Source organism: Heliconius melpomene, chromosome 1 (genome assembly GCF_056956725.1).
Source record: "Heliconius melpomene rosina isolate 202511_hmr_F chromosome 1, ASM5695672v1, whole genome shotgun sequence".
NCBI lineage: Eukaryota > Metazoa > Arthropoda > Insecta > Lepidoptera > Nymphalidae > Heliconius > Heliconius melpomene.
The window spans coordinates 6396997-6415514 of NC_140389.1; the positions used below are offsets into that span (position 1 = coordinate 6396997).

At 32.1% G+C, this 18518-nt stretch overlaps 1 protein-coding gene across 2 annotated transcripts in view; it reads right to left on the reverse strand.

Annotated features, from left to right (window-relative positions):
* Acsl (Acyl-CoA synthetase long-chain) overlaps window positions 1-18518 on the reverse strand; it is a 51133-nt gene that overhangs the window by 21164 nt on the left and 11451 nt on the right. Inside the window, exons 1-2 of one of the 2 annotated variants that reach the window (XM_085196060.1) lie at window positions 16859-17031; window positions 4991-5030 (exon numbers count right to left, since the gene is read on the reverse strand). In XM_085196060.1, the coding sequence (XP_085052186.1) occupies window positions 4991-5013 (23 nt within the window). In that variant the 5' untranslated portion in view covers window positions 5014-5030; window positions 16859-17031. Of the gene's footprint in view, window positions 1-4990; window positions 5031-16858; window positions 17032-18518 lie in introns of those variants that run through there. The other variant, XM_085196052.1, reaches the window with a different exon arrangement.

The window sequence follows — 18518 nt, forward strand, 5'->3', positions numbered from 1 at the left end:
TTTAATTATATCTCGTGTTACATAACTATATGCATGATTACAACATGATATGCATTTATGCTGACGGCTTCACTTTCGCTTTCGCTTGAACAACACTCAAAATCACTCTGTATAGGGAAAACTGCATTAAAATTCGTCGTGTAATTTGAAAGATTTAAGCGTCGTTGTCGGTGAAGTGAACTTTATTTTTTTACAATATACCAAACATGCATTTCAGGGATTTAATATATATATAAAGGCCGTCGGGGCACAGCGTTTCGCTATTAGTAATGTGACGGTTTTGGGTTCGATTCCCACTTTAGGGATTTTCTCTAAAATTGTGGAGGGGGGTGGGTAAAGGAGAAATATAAAAAATTTAACCCTCACACACCTACTATTAGTTACACCAACCTATATCTACACAATACGATTAACGTAGTTAACATTTTTAAAATAGAAAACAGTATAGCGCATTGGACGTGATCCAGTTGTATAAGCAGACGACTTTGGTAATACATATTATATTTAAAAAAATCTTTTTATAAAAAGTACATATAGATTATGAACGTTCTTATTGGTTAGTAGTCAGAGCGCTTGGACGGTTTCCAAGGGATGCGGTTCGAGTCCGACGAGAATTTTTATATACAGGGTGGAAGAGGCTGCGCTTCTTTAATTGAAACTGCATATAGGGTAAAAAATTTCAAACCCGAAGCTAAAGAAATTAATCAAGATGCCTCAACAGTTTGGACGTAGGATTTTTTTTTCATTTCACGATTTTTCTCCATACCTGTATTTCGTGTGACGCACACATACACATACTACTACAAAAATATTACTAAGCGTTGCCAAACTTCTACTTTTCATTCGTCAAAACAAAACCGAACGAGAAAGAACGATATCTCGCGTTCTTTTTCACGCAATTACCTATTTATTATAAATCTAAATAACGTTCAAACCTCTTATTAAAATTGTTTAACAAAATCCTACTTTAAGTCAATTTATTATATCACCTTTATTATGAAATTATTTAGAAATACTGCATGGTTATTGAACCACCCACAAAGTTATATTCAAAATTTTTAACACACAAAATGATATTGAACTACGATAGATAGGTACTTACATTTAACATTAGTTTTACATCGTCGTTGTCGCATTCTCCTTTTACTATCACTAATATTTACATCATAAGTAATATTAAAAACTCAACATTTGTTTGAAATGTCTTAAAAAATGTATGTTTTGATAGTACACTCAAATACTGACACAATACTTTCACATTTGAGAAAAATACTCAGTAATCACATCATCACGATCACGAAACATTCATCACGATTTTAGAAATCCGATTAATGATAAAATTAATATTAAACAACATCCAAATAATTTAAAACACTTAATAATTATTCAACGTATAAAATCGAACAAAATAATGTAAATACAACAGAACTTAGCCGTTCCGCGGCTAAGTTCTGTTCTCACACAGATAATTAAAAACATTGTAATAGTTGCCATTAACTAAAATACTTATCGAATATACTATTAAATTTTTTATTAAGATTTTCATTATCTATCTATATATATAAAAGGACTTGTCCTCACTGACTGAGGTAAGACGCACGCACAGCCGTAACCGCTGTGCGTAGAAACGTGGAATTTGGACAGATGTTTACTTTTGTAATCTGGACATCCACTAAGAAGGGATTTTGAAAAATTTTAACCCTAAAGGGGTGAAATAGGGGTTCAAAGTTTGTATGGAAAAAAAATTAAATCGGCACCGATTCTTATAAAATTTGAAATTTAGATTTTTAAAAGTATTTAATTGAACATGTGTTTCATCGTTTTCCAGAATTCTCCCCCTAAGGGTGCAAATAAGGGGTTGAAAGTTTGTATAGGTTTTTTTTAAATCGTCACCAATTTTTATAAAATTTAAAATTCAGACTCTTAAACGTAAATAATTAAACACATGTTTCATGGTTTTCTAGAATTCACCCCCTAAGGGTGCAAATAAGGGATTGAAAGTTTGTATGGGAAAATTCTTAAATCGCCACCGATTTTTATAAAATTTGATATTTAGACTCTTAAAAATATTTAATTGAACATATGTTTCATGGTTATCTAGAATTCACCCCTTAAGGGTGCAAATAAGGGGTTGAAAGTTTGTATGGAAAAATCTTTAAATCGCCACCGATTTTTATAAAATTTGAAATTTAGACTCTTAAAAATATTTCATTGAACACATGTTTCATGTGTTATTAGAATTCACCCTTAAATACGCAAGCGAAGCTGCGCGCGTCCGCTAGTTATTTATATTTGTATGATTATTTTGATAGAAAATCGTATAAAAATTAAATATTTAACGAGTTTTATAATGTTACACGAGGACCTGCGAAAACTCAATACGAAATAAATTAATATTTAGTAATTATTTGTAAATAGTATTGATAATTTTATTAATTATTTTAATATCAAATCATGCGTAAAAAATATAATCTACATTTATTAAAATTATTGTGTTATATTGCACAATCAATCAATATTAAAAATGAATTTTGTTATCTGTACAAAGACACCCCGCTCACGCCGCACCGATTACCGGGGATTCCCATAGAATCGGTGCGGCGCGTACATTCTGCGCAATAGTAGTTGGGTCGGACTATAGCTGAATGCTATTTACTAAACCATATAAATACAACGGGTTATGGGCCCAGACCACGTCGTAACAATAATAAAGAAGATTGCATCAATCGTAGAAAATTAGAAATACTGGCGAGATTAAAACAGCGTTACTTCACGCGACGCTTCGGTGTTGGTATTGAAATTTGGAGGTTAAGTTGCCGGGAAGGAATAAAAAAGAAAAACAAGCAAAATAAACAATCACAATGAAAAGGAAACAGCACAGTAATAAAACTGGAAGGAGTAAAAAATTGGAATGCTTGGAAGTTCCAAACCATAATACTACTACGGGGGGAAATTGTGTCATCATCATCTGCATTTATTGTAAAAAGAAATGCTACAATTAAAAGAAATATTAAATGTTTCAAGTGTAATAATATGGGTCATTATCGAGCTGAATGTAATGTGGACAGAAAATGTAATATTTATTGTTAAAAAAAGTGAAAAAAAATGCTATTATTGTAATAATTTTGTAAACATGTTAAAAATGAGTGTTAGTTTAAAACGGGAACATAAAAAATGTGTTTGTAGTGCAACAAAAGTAAAATTAAAAACCTAATAGAAATAATAATTCAATAAAAGTGTGTAAAGTGTATTCCTAAGTGTTGCGTTAATTTAACATCAGCTCGCCGCCGTTGCCTACATACCTACGCTAGTTGCTGCGACTCGATTTCTTGAATGAAGCGTGTGCGACGTTGCCGCTTTGACAGGTAAGTGTGTGAGTGATAATATAACACTTTACAAATGGCGTTTTTTTTTAAAACGATTATTTTATTATTTATTTTGTTTGAAAAAATAACTTTTTCATTTTTGGGAATTATTTTTTTTCTGAATTATATTATGCTTTTATAGAGTAGTTAAAACTGTGGTTTCATTTAAAGTGGTGCCGTCAATTCCACCCTGTATATATTATAGAAATTTTTATACGTATTTTTCATCCTTAATGTGGATTAACATTAAGCAGAAATGTTTTTTATAGCTGCTAAGTAAAACAATAATCGTGGTTCAATGATTTTTATTACTCATATCTTTATTACAGTTACAATATTTTTAATGAAAATGTAACGACTTTAATATTATATTAAAAGCTCACTTTTGTCTGCACTCAATTAGTTCCACGCAAATATAAACTACGAGCAAGAGTAATAAGATCATGCTGTAAGCGTGGACTGCTGGACAGAGGAGATAGCTCATGCTCGTAGATAGCCCACTCGTAGCTATGTCAAAAGCATTATAAATTCTTCTATTATATAAATACATTTTTATCAACGATTTTTTCACGCCTCAACACCGAGCCTTAGCTCGGATTCCACCGAGTGGAAATCGAATCCGCAACCACCGTATTAACTATCGCCGTCGCACAATTGAGCCCCTAACGACAGCTTCAACTTTTATACAAAAAAAACATTACTAATTAAATATTAAAATAATTTTGCAGTGACTGTACTCATAATTTACAGATAAAAGTGTAATTAAGCAAACTGATTGAGCTATTAAAAATTCTATCCAATTCACAGATAAGTTCACACACCAATGGACGAAAAAAGTACCCAATATTACAATTTGAAAATTCTCAATATTTATTTTAATAAATCGTATTTTAGCATAATAAACGTTAAATACTACTAAAATCAGCACCAAAAAAACTCATGTAGGTAGATATTTCAGTATTTTATAACAAAGCATGTTTTAACTGTTTTAAAGTAATTTGAATGGCATTAAAGCCATCAACGCGAGCGAAGCTGCGGGTAAAAGCTAGTTTTATAAGTGCAAATTACAGATTTTATAATTTCCACATTTTGCAGTAGTTCATAAATCACCTTGTTGCCACGGGAACTATCACAGACATTATTTATCGATAAATAATAATTGACATATAGAAAGATAATAATAAACATGATTAATCATACTGTAATAAGGTCTAGAATATATACAAAATTGCACCGTAGATTATTAAAGTACTGTTATGCTTTAAAAAAATACTTTACGCTTACTTTTGTAAGAGGCTTCGTTTATATTCTGAGAACGTCATCTATGGATGAAAACGTCATCTCAAGATCGATCTCAGAGTTGAGAGCGATATATAAATACGGACCTATGTCACCGAGAGGACCTTAGCCTCAGCTACGGTAGGTAGCATCGAAATAATTAACGTAATGTAATCTATAAGTCCACAAACAGAATATCCAACTCAAAAAGATTTTTTAAATTCGAATTAATTCCTGAGTTTTGCCCGTTCAACCAAACAAACCCTTTAGCTTTATTATATTAGTAAAGAGAGTCTTATACACACTATAAGAAAACGAAAAATATGAACATATAAAAATTGACTTACGTCTCATTCTCGTCTATAAACATCGCTGTATGTTTTCAACCTGGAACAAAAAAATACACATATTATTTATAAAATCTGGATTAATTGAGTATAATACAAAAATCTGAGTTAAATTTGTCTTCTAATCTGATCATTCAATTAGAGACTACGTAAGTACGTGGTCTTAATGAAAAGAAGTAAGAGAAGTGTTTGACAAAGAACGCGTTGGTTATAGGTTCGATTCCTACTCGAGGAATAAATATGCATACCTAATATTAAAAGACTATCGTTTAACCTATCCAGCTAAATAAATCTCACAATCTAACAAGTAACATACAATAACTCGAAAAAAAATCAGATTAATAGACAATAACTCGAAAAATAAAAAAATAATAAATCACTGTCTTAAAACTATACTAAGGTTCCTTTCCTACTAAATTTATATACATATTTCACAGCTTCACCCTTTTTTCCCATAGACAGAGGGAATCTAGTTAAACACCTAGTTACCTACTTTGCGCCCAATTTTCAAGACATTGAGTGTTGAATGACGTAATTTAACGTCGCACTTTGTCTTCTTACCGGTTACCAGAACGAGAAAATGAAAATCTCTCATTGCTAAGACTTGTTTATGACATTGACAAATAACTTTTTTTCAACACATTCCCCCGACTAGGAATCGAACCTACGCCTATTATTTTTAATATATTAGTATACAAATATATAAACTAAGTATACACGATTCGTGTTCAGCATATGGCATCAGGTCGATGGCACTAGACGCCATAGCCGCGGACGCGCCCCCGCTAATTATAGCCGACAGTCGCAAATACTTGCACGTTCGAAACTGGGTCTCGGTGAGACGTCGTGACTTCTAAGCTATGCTATGCTATTTCTATTTACTATACTAGCGCGGACACGGGCGGCTTCGCCCGCTTGCACTATACGATTTTTTTTTAAATATATTTTAAAAAAAAATCAGTTTAGGGGTGAATTGTAAATTGTAATAAACCATGAAATACATGTTCAATGAAATGTTTTTAAGAATTGAATTGAATTCTTGATATATGGCGTTTCGAGCGTGCCAGTTGAGCACAATTCATTTCGCCAATGTCACGTTGTATGCAAAACACACGAAGGAAATCGACAATATTTTTAAGAGTATATTTTTTTTGACACTGTGGTCAAATAAAACGGCTGAGAGTTGTCTATGACATTGACAAATAGAAAAAAAAAATTCTGCACTTTACGTAGACTAGTTGTAACTCATACTTTATGTATGTTAATTAATACTTGAAAATCTTGCAGCTGCATTTATTTTTTATTGTAAAGAATTTCAATGATAAAATAAAGAAAACTATTTGCTCTTTGCCTCCTCTTATAACATAAAGAATGAAAACAAAGTTAAAAGCTACAAAAACAATCTATACTAATATAATAAAGCGGAAGAGTTTGTTTGTTTGTTTGAACGCTAAGATCTCTGGATGTACTGGATCGATTTACTTTGTTTTTGTTTTGTATGAAAGCTGCATTCTTCAGAAGTGCTATAGGCTATATAACATTACATTACACATATAAACTAATATATTTTAAAGTACTTTCTAATTTGACATGCAATTTATTCTGCCATGTTAATAACAACCGTCGTCGCTACGCAACCGTTACCGCGACATTTTGATATTCATCCTTACGAAAATAAGTATAATATTCACTTTTAGCATTTTATCTAGATTGAAATTATAGTTTACTGTATAACATTCTAATAAATAATTAAGGAGATGTCACTGATTCGAAATGACCTAGCCTTCGGGCAGCATAGTAGGCGTGTATGACCGACGCGAACGGGCAGATGACGTTGACAGTTTTATAAATTTCCATACATTTTCGAACTATTGTTAATTTTTATGTAATTATTTACTGTTTATAATTAATTTAAACTACACTTTGGTTCTCTTCTTATTTTAATTGATATTGCCCGCTTAAATTATCCTATTTAATATAGAGAAATATTTAGTTATTTCATACAGTCGATATCTAGGTACGCACGCACGGAAAATTTTAGGTACTTTTTCATATATTAGAATACCTATCCTTTAGTTATTTTTAATCCTTTTGTTGGTTCATTTCAATAACTCAGATATTTTTTCTAATAATATGTCTCTACTTATTATTCTTTTTTATTATTTAAGCTTATATTTTCTTACTAATTCTATTGAAAATTGAAAATAATTTCATGAATATATTTAATAAATATTCTTATAGTTGAAGCAGGCTTAGCCGCGTCCGGGTCCGCTAGTTAAATACAAAATTAATATCAATATTAATTTAATATCTTTTACTAATAAATGATTAATTTTGTACTAAAACCGTATACCTAGATTAAAAAAGTAAAACTTTATCTTAATCATATCTAGATATTAAGTCAAAGCCAATTAATTAGATATCGAAAGAACTAACAATAAATTGATTCTATCGCGTATTACAAAGGGCAGAATCACATAAGATAGTGGATTCGATGCCTATCGGAAGAATTACTTATTTTCATTTCCCGGATACAGCACGGGATTGAGAACCGCCATTTAATGAGCAATGTCGCAAATTCAGGCGGAAGGCGGAGAACGAAGTGTCTGGTACTTACTACATACAATAAAGGGTTAAAGCGTGAAAAAACAAGTAACCAATATAAATCTTTTCAATTATTAATTAACTTCTGCGTGTTGACTGGAGTGGGAAATACCAGGCTTCAATTAAATGGTCGTTAGTTTAATTCCCAGTCATGAGTTTATATCGTATCCTTGGCCCTAAACGTCCCGTTTAACATCTTCACGAGGTATCCTGCATATTAAGTGTAGAGTGACAAAACTCAACGTTAATAAAGAAGTGATATTTCTTAAGTAATGGAACATTACTTGTCCATACTAACATACATTACTGGATTCCTCAAAATTGCCTTGTCATATTATATTAGTTATAACAAATTATTTATAAGGATAAATACATAATGAATATGACTTTGGAAAAGCCTGGTATACGTACGTGACTAAAGACATACATTTATGTGGAGGCAAAATTCCATACATTAAGCTATATGTTTGTACATGCAATTACGAGAAATGCAACCACTTCATAAAATGCTCGATGATATCATGAAATCGTTCATTCTACAATACGATCTGGACATCCTATATGCAAAAACTTAAAAATCTATTGGAATTCTATGTAAAAGGGAACAACTACATACTGTAAAATAGTAAAATATGCAGAACAAAAGACAAAGAATGTTCAAAAGTATTCCGTCTTCGGAAAAACTTTCATTTCACTTCAAAACCATAGGGTTAAACGTGATCTATCAAACAATAGTGTTGTAAGAAATAAGAAAATGAGAAATGTTTTATTCTTTATTTCTTAATAATCTTAAGAAAACATACAATTATTATCCCTGGCCAAAGTCAGTTTCTTCAATTTTATTACATAGAAGTTGACTTAAAAAAACTATGTAAAAAAAAAAATACAGTCGAATTGATAACCTCCTTTTCTTACAGAAATCGGTTAAAAAATAACACGTTTCAGTCCATTCGTACAGTTTATGTATTCAGTGCGTTTAATAGGCCATTCAGGAATATTTTACATATTTTCAATTCTCCGTGTACTCACGGTAGTATAAATAATAAATAATAATCTTTCTATTGTTAGGAACATTAATCATTATATTTACTCATTTCATAACGAAATGCTTAATGCTTATGCGGAATTTCATTGTTTGCCTATTCTTTATGAGTTTTGTATTGAAGTTTTTTTATATATATTTATGGATGAAAACCTAATGGTTGGTCGTTAAAGGCACTCACAAGTTTGAGTCTCGCTACTTTAAACTGTAATCCCACTTGAGCAAATAACATATTTAAATAAATTTAAATTTTCATTTCTTTGTTCTGGTGTTGAGGCAAAGTGAGTTCTGGCTCTTCACTCAACGCGCAATGTCTCCACAAATAAAAATGGGGAACGGAGTGTCTTCCTTCTGCTTACCCTGCAGTGTGCGGGTTAGAGCGTGAAGCTGATTTAATTCTAAGGAAATGAGAAAAGAAGAAATTTAACGTGCTAAGTAACATCAGTGACATTTGCCATAAAACGAAGGAGATTTAAATTATACCGTTTTTGTATGAACAAGTACAAAGTACAGACACCTCCAGTTTCATTATAATTTATTGCAGCAAGACAGTTTGTCCCAGCAAATTGAAGGTCATTATCACCATAATTGATAAGAAACAACAAAGAGTAAGAGTGATGTCTCAGTCTAATTAAAGATTACTTGTACATAACTATAAACTATATTGCTTTTTTATATTCTCTGTATAAAGAAATAACCGAATACGTGAGTACTATTCGTAAGTTCTTCCTCATGTGTCGTAGGTTCGAAACCCGCTGAAATCAAATAAATATTTATATTTATTGAAATAAAATAAACTGCTCTTTTTGGAATCGAACTCACAACCTTTTACAGTCACACGCTTGTAACCCCTACGTCACAACTGGCCTCAAGGATTTTTTACTAAAAAAAGATGAAATTTTATAGTCGAAAGAAAATTTATCACACTATAGCATTGAAAATTTAATTTATACACTGTTGGAGGCGAGCCAAACATGTTCGGTAAAATGACGGGAGACCGCATTGGTTCACTGTTAATGGAATTAAAGGTCCATCAGTAGCTCGCTTTCAGTTCGGTGTTAAACTCTGTAATGTATTAGATATATTTGTGCAGCTTAGCGTCGCAATAAGATACTCTCTATTGCTTTGATTATGTATTTAAAATGTTATAAGTACTTAGTTTTGAATTGAAAAGTACATACTTAAAAGTACGTACAAGAAATATACAATCAATTGCTAATAACAAAATACAACGCATAATGCAATAAAATACAATACATATTAATTTTTCCTTAAGTTTCAAGATTCTCTCCAATTCTCATTTTCCCATTAGTTTCGAAAACCAAAGCGGGAATGTGGCCTAACCACCGAGGACGCAAAAGACCGTGCAAAGTGGAGCAACCTACTCCACTTTGCACGGTCTTTTGCGACCTTTTGTAGGAAGGCAGACCCTGGCAATAGCCGGGATTAATGGCAGGAGGAAGAATATACCTATAGCCATCACACGTTTTCTACCACAAATATGTATAGAAGTTCCAAAGATGAATAATACGCTTTTCCGTCGAACAATAGGCGAACGCAGTTTTATCGTTCGTTGTGGCGTGACGACGGTGCAAAGTCCATGTTTTCATTTCAAGACCAATTCCTCTGTGCGGTCATCCGGTGAGACCGTGCGCCACTGTGCCGACGCGATGCGCTCGCGCCGTGGCCCGCGACAATTGCTTCCGTGGACTTCGTACTACTTTGTTTGGAACATATATACATACATACATTTTATGTGTACCAATCCACATACGAGTATATACAAAACTGGTTCTTTACGTTAAGAGGTATAATTATAGAGAAAATATTTTTAAATAATTATTCAACGTTTTTTTATGAAAATATCTATATAATGACAAAAATATTGGACTTGAAAGAATGTTGAAATTTGGCACGAAGGTAGATACGTTATGCAATGCAATGAACTAAGGAGGATTTCTTGAAATTCCCTGCGGAATTGGGAAAAAACAGGATTTTCCATCTAACGTGTGACCTTCAAGGAATTAACTTCATATGAGGTAAAACTGAAATTGAGGAAAATAATAAATATATGTCGTTTTTTAATATTCCTTTTTTTATATATATATTTTAAACAGAAGAAATATAGTTATCGATAATTCACTTCGATTTTTACTCAGGGACGTCCCGGTCGTATTATTGACTGTTGAGGGGACAGAATTCCTAGCCAAAACTTTCCTAGAACAGAACAAGACCAGAAGAAATATTTAGATATGTTAACATTTGTCTTATTGAGCATAATAATTATATTTTATAATTTTGTCTTTGATTATTCAGTATTATTTATTAATTTAATATTAAAAATACGTACGACAAAAAGAATCATAATAATGTTAGCGTACAATCAAGCAGATTTTGTACTTTGTACTTCAAAGAATATTACACCAACTAGGTCAAGACCACGAAGTTGGAATATGACGCACACCGTTTAGTCTAGCACTGAGAATAGACTATAGAGACGAAATTATAATGATATGAATACTATATTGTTAAGAGATATTCTGAGGGAACTTACTAGTGCGTAGGGAACGGAGTGCCTTAACTATTTATGGTAAGACACTCTGTTACCTACGCACCGTACAATATGTACCGTTTGTTACCAGAGCGAGGAAATTAAAATAATTCATTCCATTGAGTCGGAATCGAATCTTCGACAGTTGCGTGAACAGGAGACGTTCTATTGCTCAGAAATCTAACTTAAGAAATATATTTTTCTTTAATAAGGAGCGAATAAAAGTCTTCACAGTGTAATGAAGAGATTATATCAAAAATATCACGAATAACTTTATCGCGATAATGTCATAAATTTCACAATTCTTTTTGAACATAATAAAATTAAATAAGATTAAAACAAAACCAAAACTAAAGGAAAAGTTTAATGAGTATTACCAAGGCGGTTTATGAAATGTTTTAAATTTAATGAGGAGGTCAAATACATGATTCATACGTAATTGGATACAAGATTCCTTTATTCCTTTAGTCTAGAGCACAAAAAAACAACACTAAATACACTAAATACACCAAGTGATGTCTTACAACTAGTATATTTTGAGAAAATTATCAAGAAAAGTGATAAAGTATATGTTATATCTATTTTTATATAGCTCTTTGGCTGCGAAGTGAAAACGTACATCCGGAACTACGCGGCGTAGAACGCTGAAATTTTGCATGTATGTTTTTTGAGGAGTGTAGGGTATGATTGGAGAGTACAGTATGTTAAGAGACAAAAACACTCGACCTTCCTATGAGAACGGGCAAAAACAGGAGTTTAGTTTAGTTTTATAGGCCACGCAAATGAACTTGCGGGCTACGACTAGCAAAACTTACATAAAACTTAAAAACAAACTATTTTACATATAAGTAATATAATGTCCGAAGATTTGCTGTAATAGTGGACTTTAATCTTGGACGTGAGTGTGACCCACTTACCGGCAATGTAGGTGGGCAACGTTTAGCAAAGAGAATTACTAATACGCGTTTATCCCTCTGGTCTGTATGTATCGTATGTACATTTGTATCAATACTAGCGGACCTGGGCGGCTTCGCCCGTTTGAACTATACGAATATTTATTAAATATATTTATGAAATTATTTTCAGTTTAGGGGGTGTTCAATGAAATATTTTTAAGTCTAAATTTCAAATTTTATAAAAATGAGTGCCGATAAAGATATTTCCATACAAACTTTCAACCATCAGTGGTTACGGCTGTACGTGCGTCTATACCTCAGTCAGTGGGAACTTCGCCTTTTATTGTATACATAGATGTACTATGCTAATATTATATGATTTTTTTTGTATACTATGAATAAATACTAAAAATTCTTTAAAAAAAAAAGAAAAAAAATAATTATCAAATCAGCAGCAAATCAAGTGACGGCTTAATTAAAAATAATTAAAATAATAATTTAAAAGCTCAATAAATAAGTCAATTTTAGTAAATATAGTTAAAAAGTACGAATTATGTGTGAACTAAAGCACAACGTTTTTGAAAAAATGCTCAACCGATCGTCATAAAATTTACATAGGACTATCTCTGGGGTATACGGTACATCTACCGTGACCAGACACCCCGTTTTTTGCTCGTGTGATCACTATACAATAAACAGACTTCTAAAAAAACGAAAGCACAACTCTAAAAAAAATCGAAAGCCATCCTAAAAAACGATAGCTTCCAATAGTTAAATGTTACTTTCTTAATCATCATCATCATCATCATCATCGTCAGCCTGTCCTCGTCCACTGCTGGACATAGGCCTCTCCAATGGCACGACACTTTCTTAATACAATATTTAAAATGTCCCGTTAAATAGTGACATTAGCTACATATACCCTACTCAAAGTAAAAAAAAATTACCAAAATCGATATCATCAAGACGAAAACTCGATTTAAAACGTAAAATATACATAGAATTACAAACAAAAGATATCACACACCTTTCATTAACACTATAAAACAAACAAGTCTATAAACTTATCACCGTTTACACCCGCTCTGGGGTTATCTGGGGATGATAAGTAAGTTCCAAGTGAAGCGCCACCTATGCCCTTTATGATACACTACTGCCTTTTCAATGGTATACGTGTGTCATCTATCAGTTGATTTGTGTTTAGTCTAATACATACTGTGAAATTAAATAGCTATTTGTGGACGCAGTTTGTATGTACTTCGTGCTCGTAGGTAATGAGTTCAAATTTTACTGTCACAAGTTTTCTTGTAAAAACCTCTTTGGTACTCTAGATACACACTATAAAAGCATGATAGTGGAGAAATGAGTGATAAATCACTAGGTTATCTGTGAATATGTGCTAGGCTATTTAGTACTAGTTATACCTACTCATAAACGATAATATCTCTGATACGCACGGTGCGGCGTTGAGTTCCGTCACTCTAGATAAATAGTGTGTCATTTTGATAGTTGTTTCTCTAAAAATTATACCATAAAACTACACAAAAATATACAAAACAAATATCAAAATCTATTATTTCTAAAAATACGACATTAATAATAGAAAACCCTTAACGGGCTTGAAAGACATCAAGCATAGCATCGGATATTACTTTCTCGAGGCTTTGTGAAGGTGCTCCAGTTAATTAATGAAGTCTATTCCGAGATCGTCTTTTACTTAACATTTTAATTTTAACTATCCGACTTCATAATAAAGTTGATAAGATTATCTTGTATAAGCATAACTAAGTCTTCTTTAGCTAGATACAGTATAATAGATTAATATATTCTGGGGCCAGTAAACGGGATAGGTTGTGGGTTCGATTCCCACGTATTGCCTCCAGAATTTGGTGGAAATGAAAGGGCGAATTGTCTTAACACTAGGCTGTCTCTGCCTACCCTGCTATATGCGGGATACGAAAAGATTGAAAGGAGAAGATTGTATATTAATTATTTGCATGTCTTCTCTCCGATACACAAAACGCGGCGATGAGTTACGCAATTCCACACACAAAAGAACGTATACATTGCCAAAATATAGGAAACGAATTATTAATAATATTATAATATTATTTTAATTTATATTTTGAATTACAAAATTGTTTGTATGTTATTGCTTAATTCAAAATTAACGATCGTCCCTTTTCCTGCTTGGGCATTTAGCATGTGCTTGTCAAAATAGCCTAAGCCTAACCTATTAAGTATATTTAATTAGCATAGCGTCGCTAATTAAAATCTTAAGTCGTCAAATTAATCCTTTTAAAGGAAAAGTAATTCTACTAGCATAGAAATAAAGGTTTTTTCGGTTTAACAGTACGTAGTACTTACCTTACTGTATACTGTATGTAGTACTTAGTAATATAGCGAAGTAATGCTTACGAGTGAATGACTGTGACGAGTTACATTAACATTTAAAGACTGCAATGGAATGTTTCTGTTCTTATTAAACAGTTCTAACATAATTTCACAGAAAATTCTTTAAATAAAAGAATTAACAGACTGGGCCCATATAAATTTTACAGGGTACCCTTGAGAAGATTTAATTGGTGAAGAATCGATCACGGTCGATCTTTCTGTTCTTTTTCCGTCTATCTATCTGTCTGTCGGTCGAGACCTATTATTACCTCAAAAATAATTGGAGGTATCAGCAGAAATTAATATAAAAAATATATGAAAATCAACATTCTAATCAAAGTCAACACAACCACAAGATAAAACGGCCTATACTCCGTTTTTGTTTCATTTATCTCCCGCAAATTATAGAAAAGGCAGAGAGAAAATAGTGTTAAGACACCCAGCTCACTACTATCATTATTTACTAGTAATAACATTATATGCAGTATAGTTGTTACACCGTTTCGGTCTGTTAGCGTAACAATAGCACGTCTAGTTTAGGTCAGTTTTACGGTTACATAACGTTATTCAGCAACGGGCCTATCCAACCGTTGCAGTCCAATAAATAAAACGTAATAAACTTATTACTAACAGCCATTGATGCAGAACTTAATGTTTTTTGTAGTTCAATTGTAAATATATATTTATTACGTAGACCGTCAAGCACCGTATAGGTATGTTATGGGTTCAATTCCCACTCGGGGGAATGCATTATTTAATATAATGCATTCCCCCGAGTATAATAATAATAATGCCTACAAGTAATATTAAAATTACAATATTTCCAATACTTAATTGGTGCGATCGCTATGTGCCATATAGAGCGTGAAGCTAAAAAAAAATGTTTTCATTCTATAAAATACTAGAATTTCATCTCTAAAACAAAAGGCAACTATAGAAAATATCAAAATACACAATTTATGTAAATAATTTCGCACATTGCATTTACAAAACGACTGACTAAATAAACGAGTCGTAAGACATAACGTTTGCGGAAGCTATTGACCCCCCGGTCCTTAGTCTGAACAGCTGTGAATCATTCTTTTAATCTAAACAAACTTATATGTGTAGGTATGTGTGGGTGTTTAAGAATATACATAACTAGCGGCCCGCCCGCGGCTTCGACTGCGTGTACTATGTTATTATTAATTTCTGTCTCTATGAGTACCTACGTCCTATAAGTGACGTCCATGAAAAATTTGAGACTCCTAGCATTTGTAGTAACGAAGTTTCATACAAACTTTCAACGCCAAAAACAACCCCTTAGAAGTCGAATATTCCAAATTCCCGTCTTAGCGAACACCTACGTCCTATAAATAACTCCTATGCAAAATTTGACATTCCTAGCACATGTAGTTTCTGAAATTTCGTGATGAGTGACCTTTCGATTTTATATTTATATAGATGAGATGTGTAACAGAAAAGAGTGCAATTCTCCGCGAGAACGAAGTGACTTGACACTAGGTAGTCTCAACTAACAAACTCAAAACAAAACTTCATGCTCTTATCCACTCTCCGCCTATACAACTTATACATTGTCTAATGGGATCGTAGGAATATTATTTGAAATTCAAATCCTGCCGAAATATATGAATATGAGAAAGAAATAAACAATTAACTATACTTTAATACTTCTGGAGAAATATTTATAATATAGTTTTGTATCGGCCGAGTTAAAGAAAGAAGATCAAAAAAACTTAACAAAATGGTGATGAATGGTAAATAAAATATATTAATATTCGAGATTTGTCAAAATATACTCAAAAAAATTCTCTGTCTCAGAATAACAGTGTTTTCCAACTGTATGATCATTATTAACGATAGATAGTGAAACCCAAATAAGCGAATATTTTTTTGTCTACCGTAATCTCCTGAAGCAGACGAGCAGATTTGTATGAAATTTTCACTGGACGAGATTGTGGCGTTTTTACCCAACCACGGGATAAATCGCCTGTACCGAGCGCAATTACCTGCCACCTAGATGTTAGTCGAGTAAAAACAAACAAAATGCCAGAAGGTTTCAATAATAATTTACTTACTATATTCTCATAATAAAATTTTAACATTATTGTAGACGAATATATTTTTGAAGCTTTTAAGCTCTCAATTACTAATACACATGGCGTAGATGATTACTTCCTAAAAATAAAGACGGGTAGATATAAAAACTAAGCGATTATTTTCTCATTTTATTACCGGAAATGAGGCTAAAGTTAATAAATATACATTGTGTAAATTAAAACTAAAATATATTGCGTAAACATAAATCAAATTACGGAAGAGTAACCACAGATGACCACGTAACAGGCCGGTTAAACTTTGAACCTCACGTGCTCACTTACCCACAACACCGATGTGAACTGTTGAACTATCACTTATTTGTATATCACAGCCACGAAGTCGCTATGGACTTATAGTATATTATTTTGTAAATAATGTAAAAATATAATTTAAAAAATATGTAAAAACTAAACAGTCACGATACGTGCGTCGAGAACAGCGCACGATGGGAAACTGAATTTGAAATTCGAACGTTTCGAGTTCCCGCCATTCGCAAGTCGTGACCGTGATCTCCTCAGGGTTGTCGCGCTGTGGCTAAGTAAAATTGAACATAAGTAAAAATAACATATAAAAGAAAGTTAAATATGTGAAGTTTAACTGAAATCGTTAAGGATAATTGTGATTATTTTGCTTAAATTTATTTAAAAAAATGTCATATTCGGGACTATTTTACAACAATAATATTTTAAAAATATTTTTATTAATATATTTTTTTATATATAAAAAATAATAGTATAATGTTGATTAAAATATGCAAAAAGGTTAACAGATGTTTAACTAAACATACTTTAAAAATCAAAAGCTTTATTTATACAAGAAATACAACATTTATGGTAAAAAATTAAATTACATTACGCAAGAACAATTGAAATAACTACATTAATTAAAAGATAACAAATAGAAATGAGAGTATTTTATATGATAATGTATTAACCGACCCGAGTGATGATTCTAACTTTCAACTTTTCACTCAAAATATTAATAACCTAAATAAACAAAGCGTACATACATATACAATATAAATAACCTGTGGGTTCGAACCTCACTCTAAGCTATTAATATTTCCATTTCCGTCCTCTGTTAAAAAAGCAAAGCGCAACACTCAATATCTACAAAATTTCGCGGAAAACAGAGTGTCTTAACACTAAAATCCCTCTGCCATATACAGCGGAATACAGCGTAAAGCTAAAAGATAAATACAGAAAGCATCTAACATTTTATAGTGTTAATAATGATTTGACAACGTGCAAGCTAATTGGCTATATCGTTTAAGCGGATATTAGGAGACGCGAGTTCGACATATCTACGGCTACGTTTAAACTAGATTGCAGTTACGCATTTAGATATATAGGCACATCTCTCTCGTAAAGACTGATAGCTAATTAACATTCTATTCATCACGGAGCCGGCTTATTAACAAGAAGAAAAATATAACAATCAGAATGCGGATAGCACGGCTAGTCAAGGAAAAAACTTAAGTTATATGTCAATATAATTTTGTTGAACTATTTGGTAAGCGCTATCGTAGCACAGTTGAGAAGTATCCAATTATACACACTATGATTGTGGATTCGATTGGGTATATTAGGATATAGCACGGCGTTAGATTCCGCCGTTAAACAACTAATATCCTAAAATGGAAAACGAATATTTAAAAGATGTTTAAAATCGATTGCTCGTAATTGTATTGAATAATTATTTGACAATTACATATATAATGTAAGGCAGATGTTTTGTACTACCTAATACATCTTTCTTTATAAGAAGGTGACTGACTACTATATTAGCCGCAATTTTACCGTCACGGTATGCACAACAAGAGTATATATAATGTTGTCGATCTTTAGCTTGTTTTAAAATAAAGCAAACAAGAATTATACTGAGAAGCTATTACAATTCTGTACCGTTATTACCAACGTTATCAAATATTGTCGTTTTAAC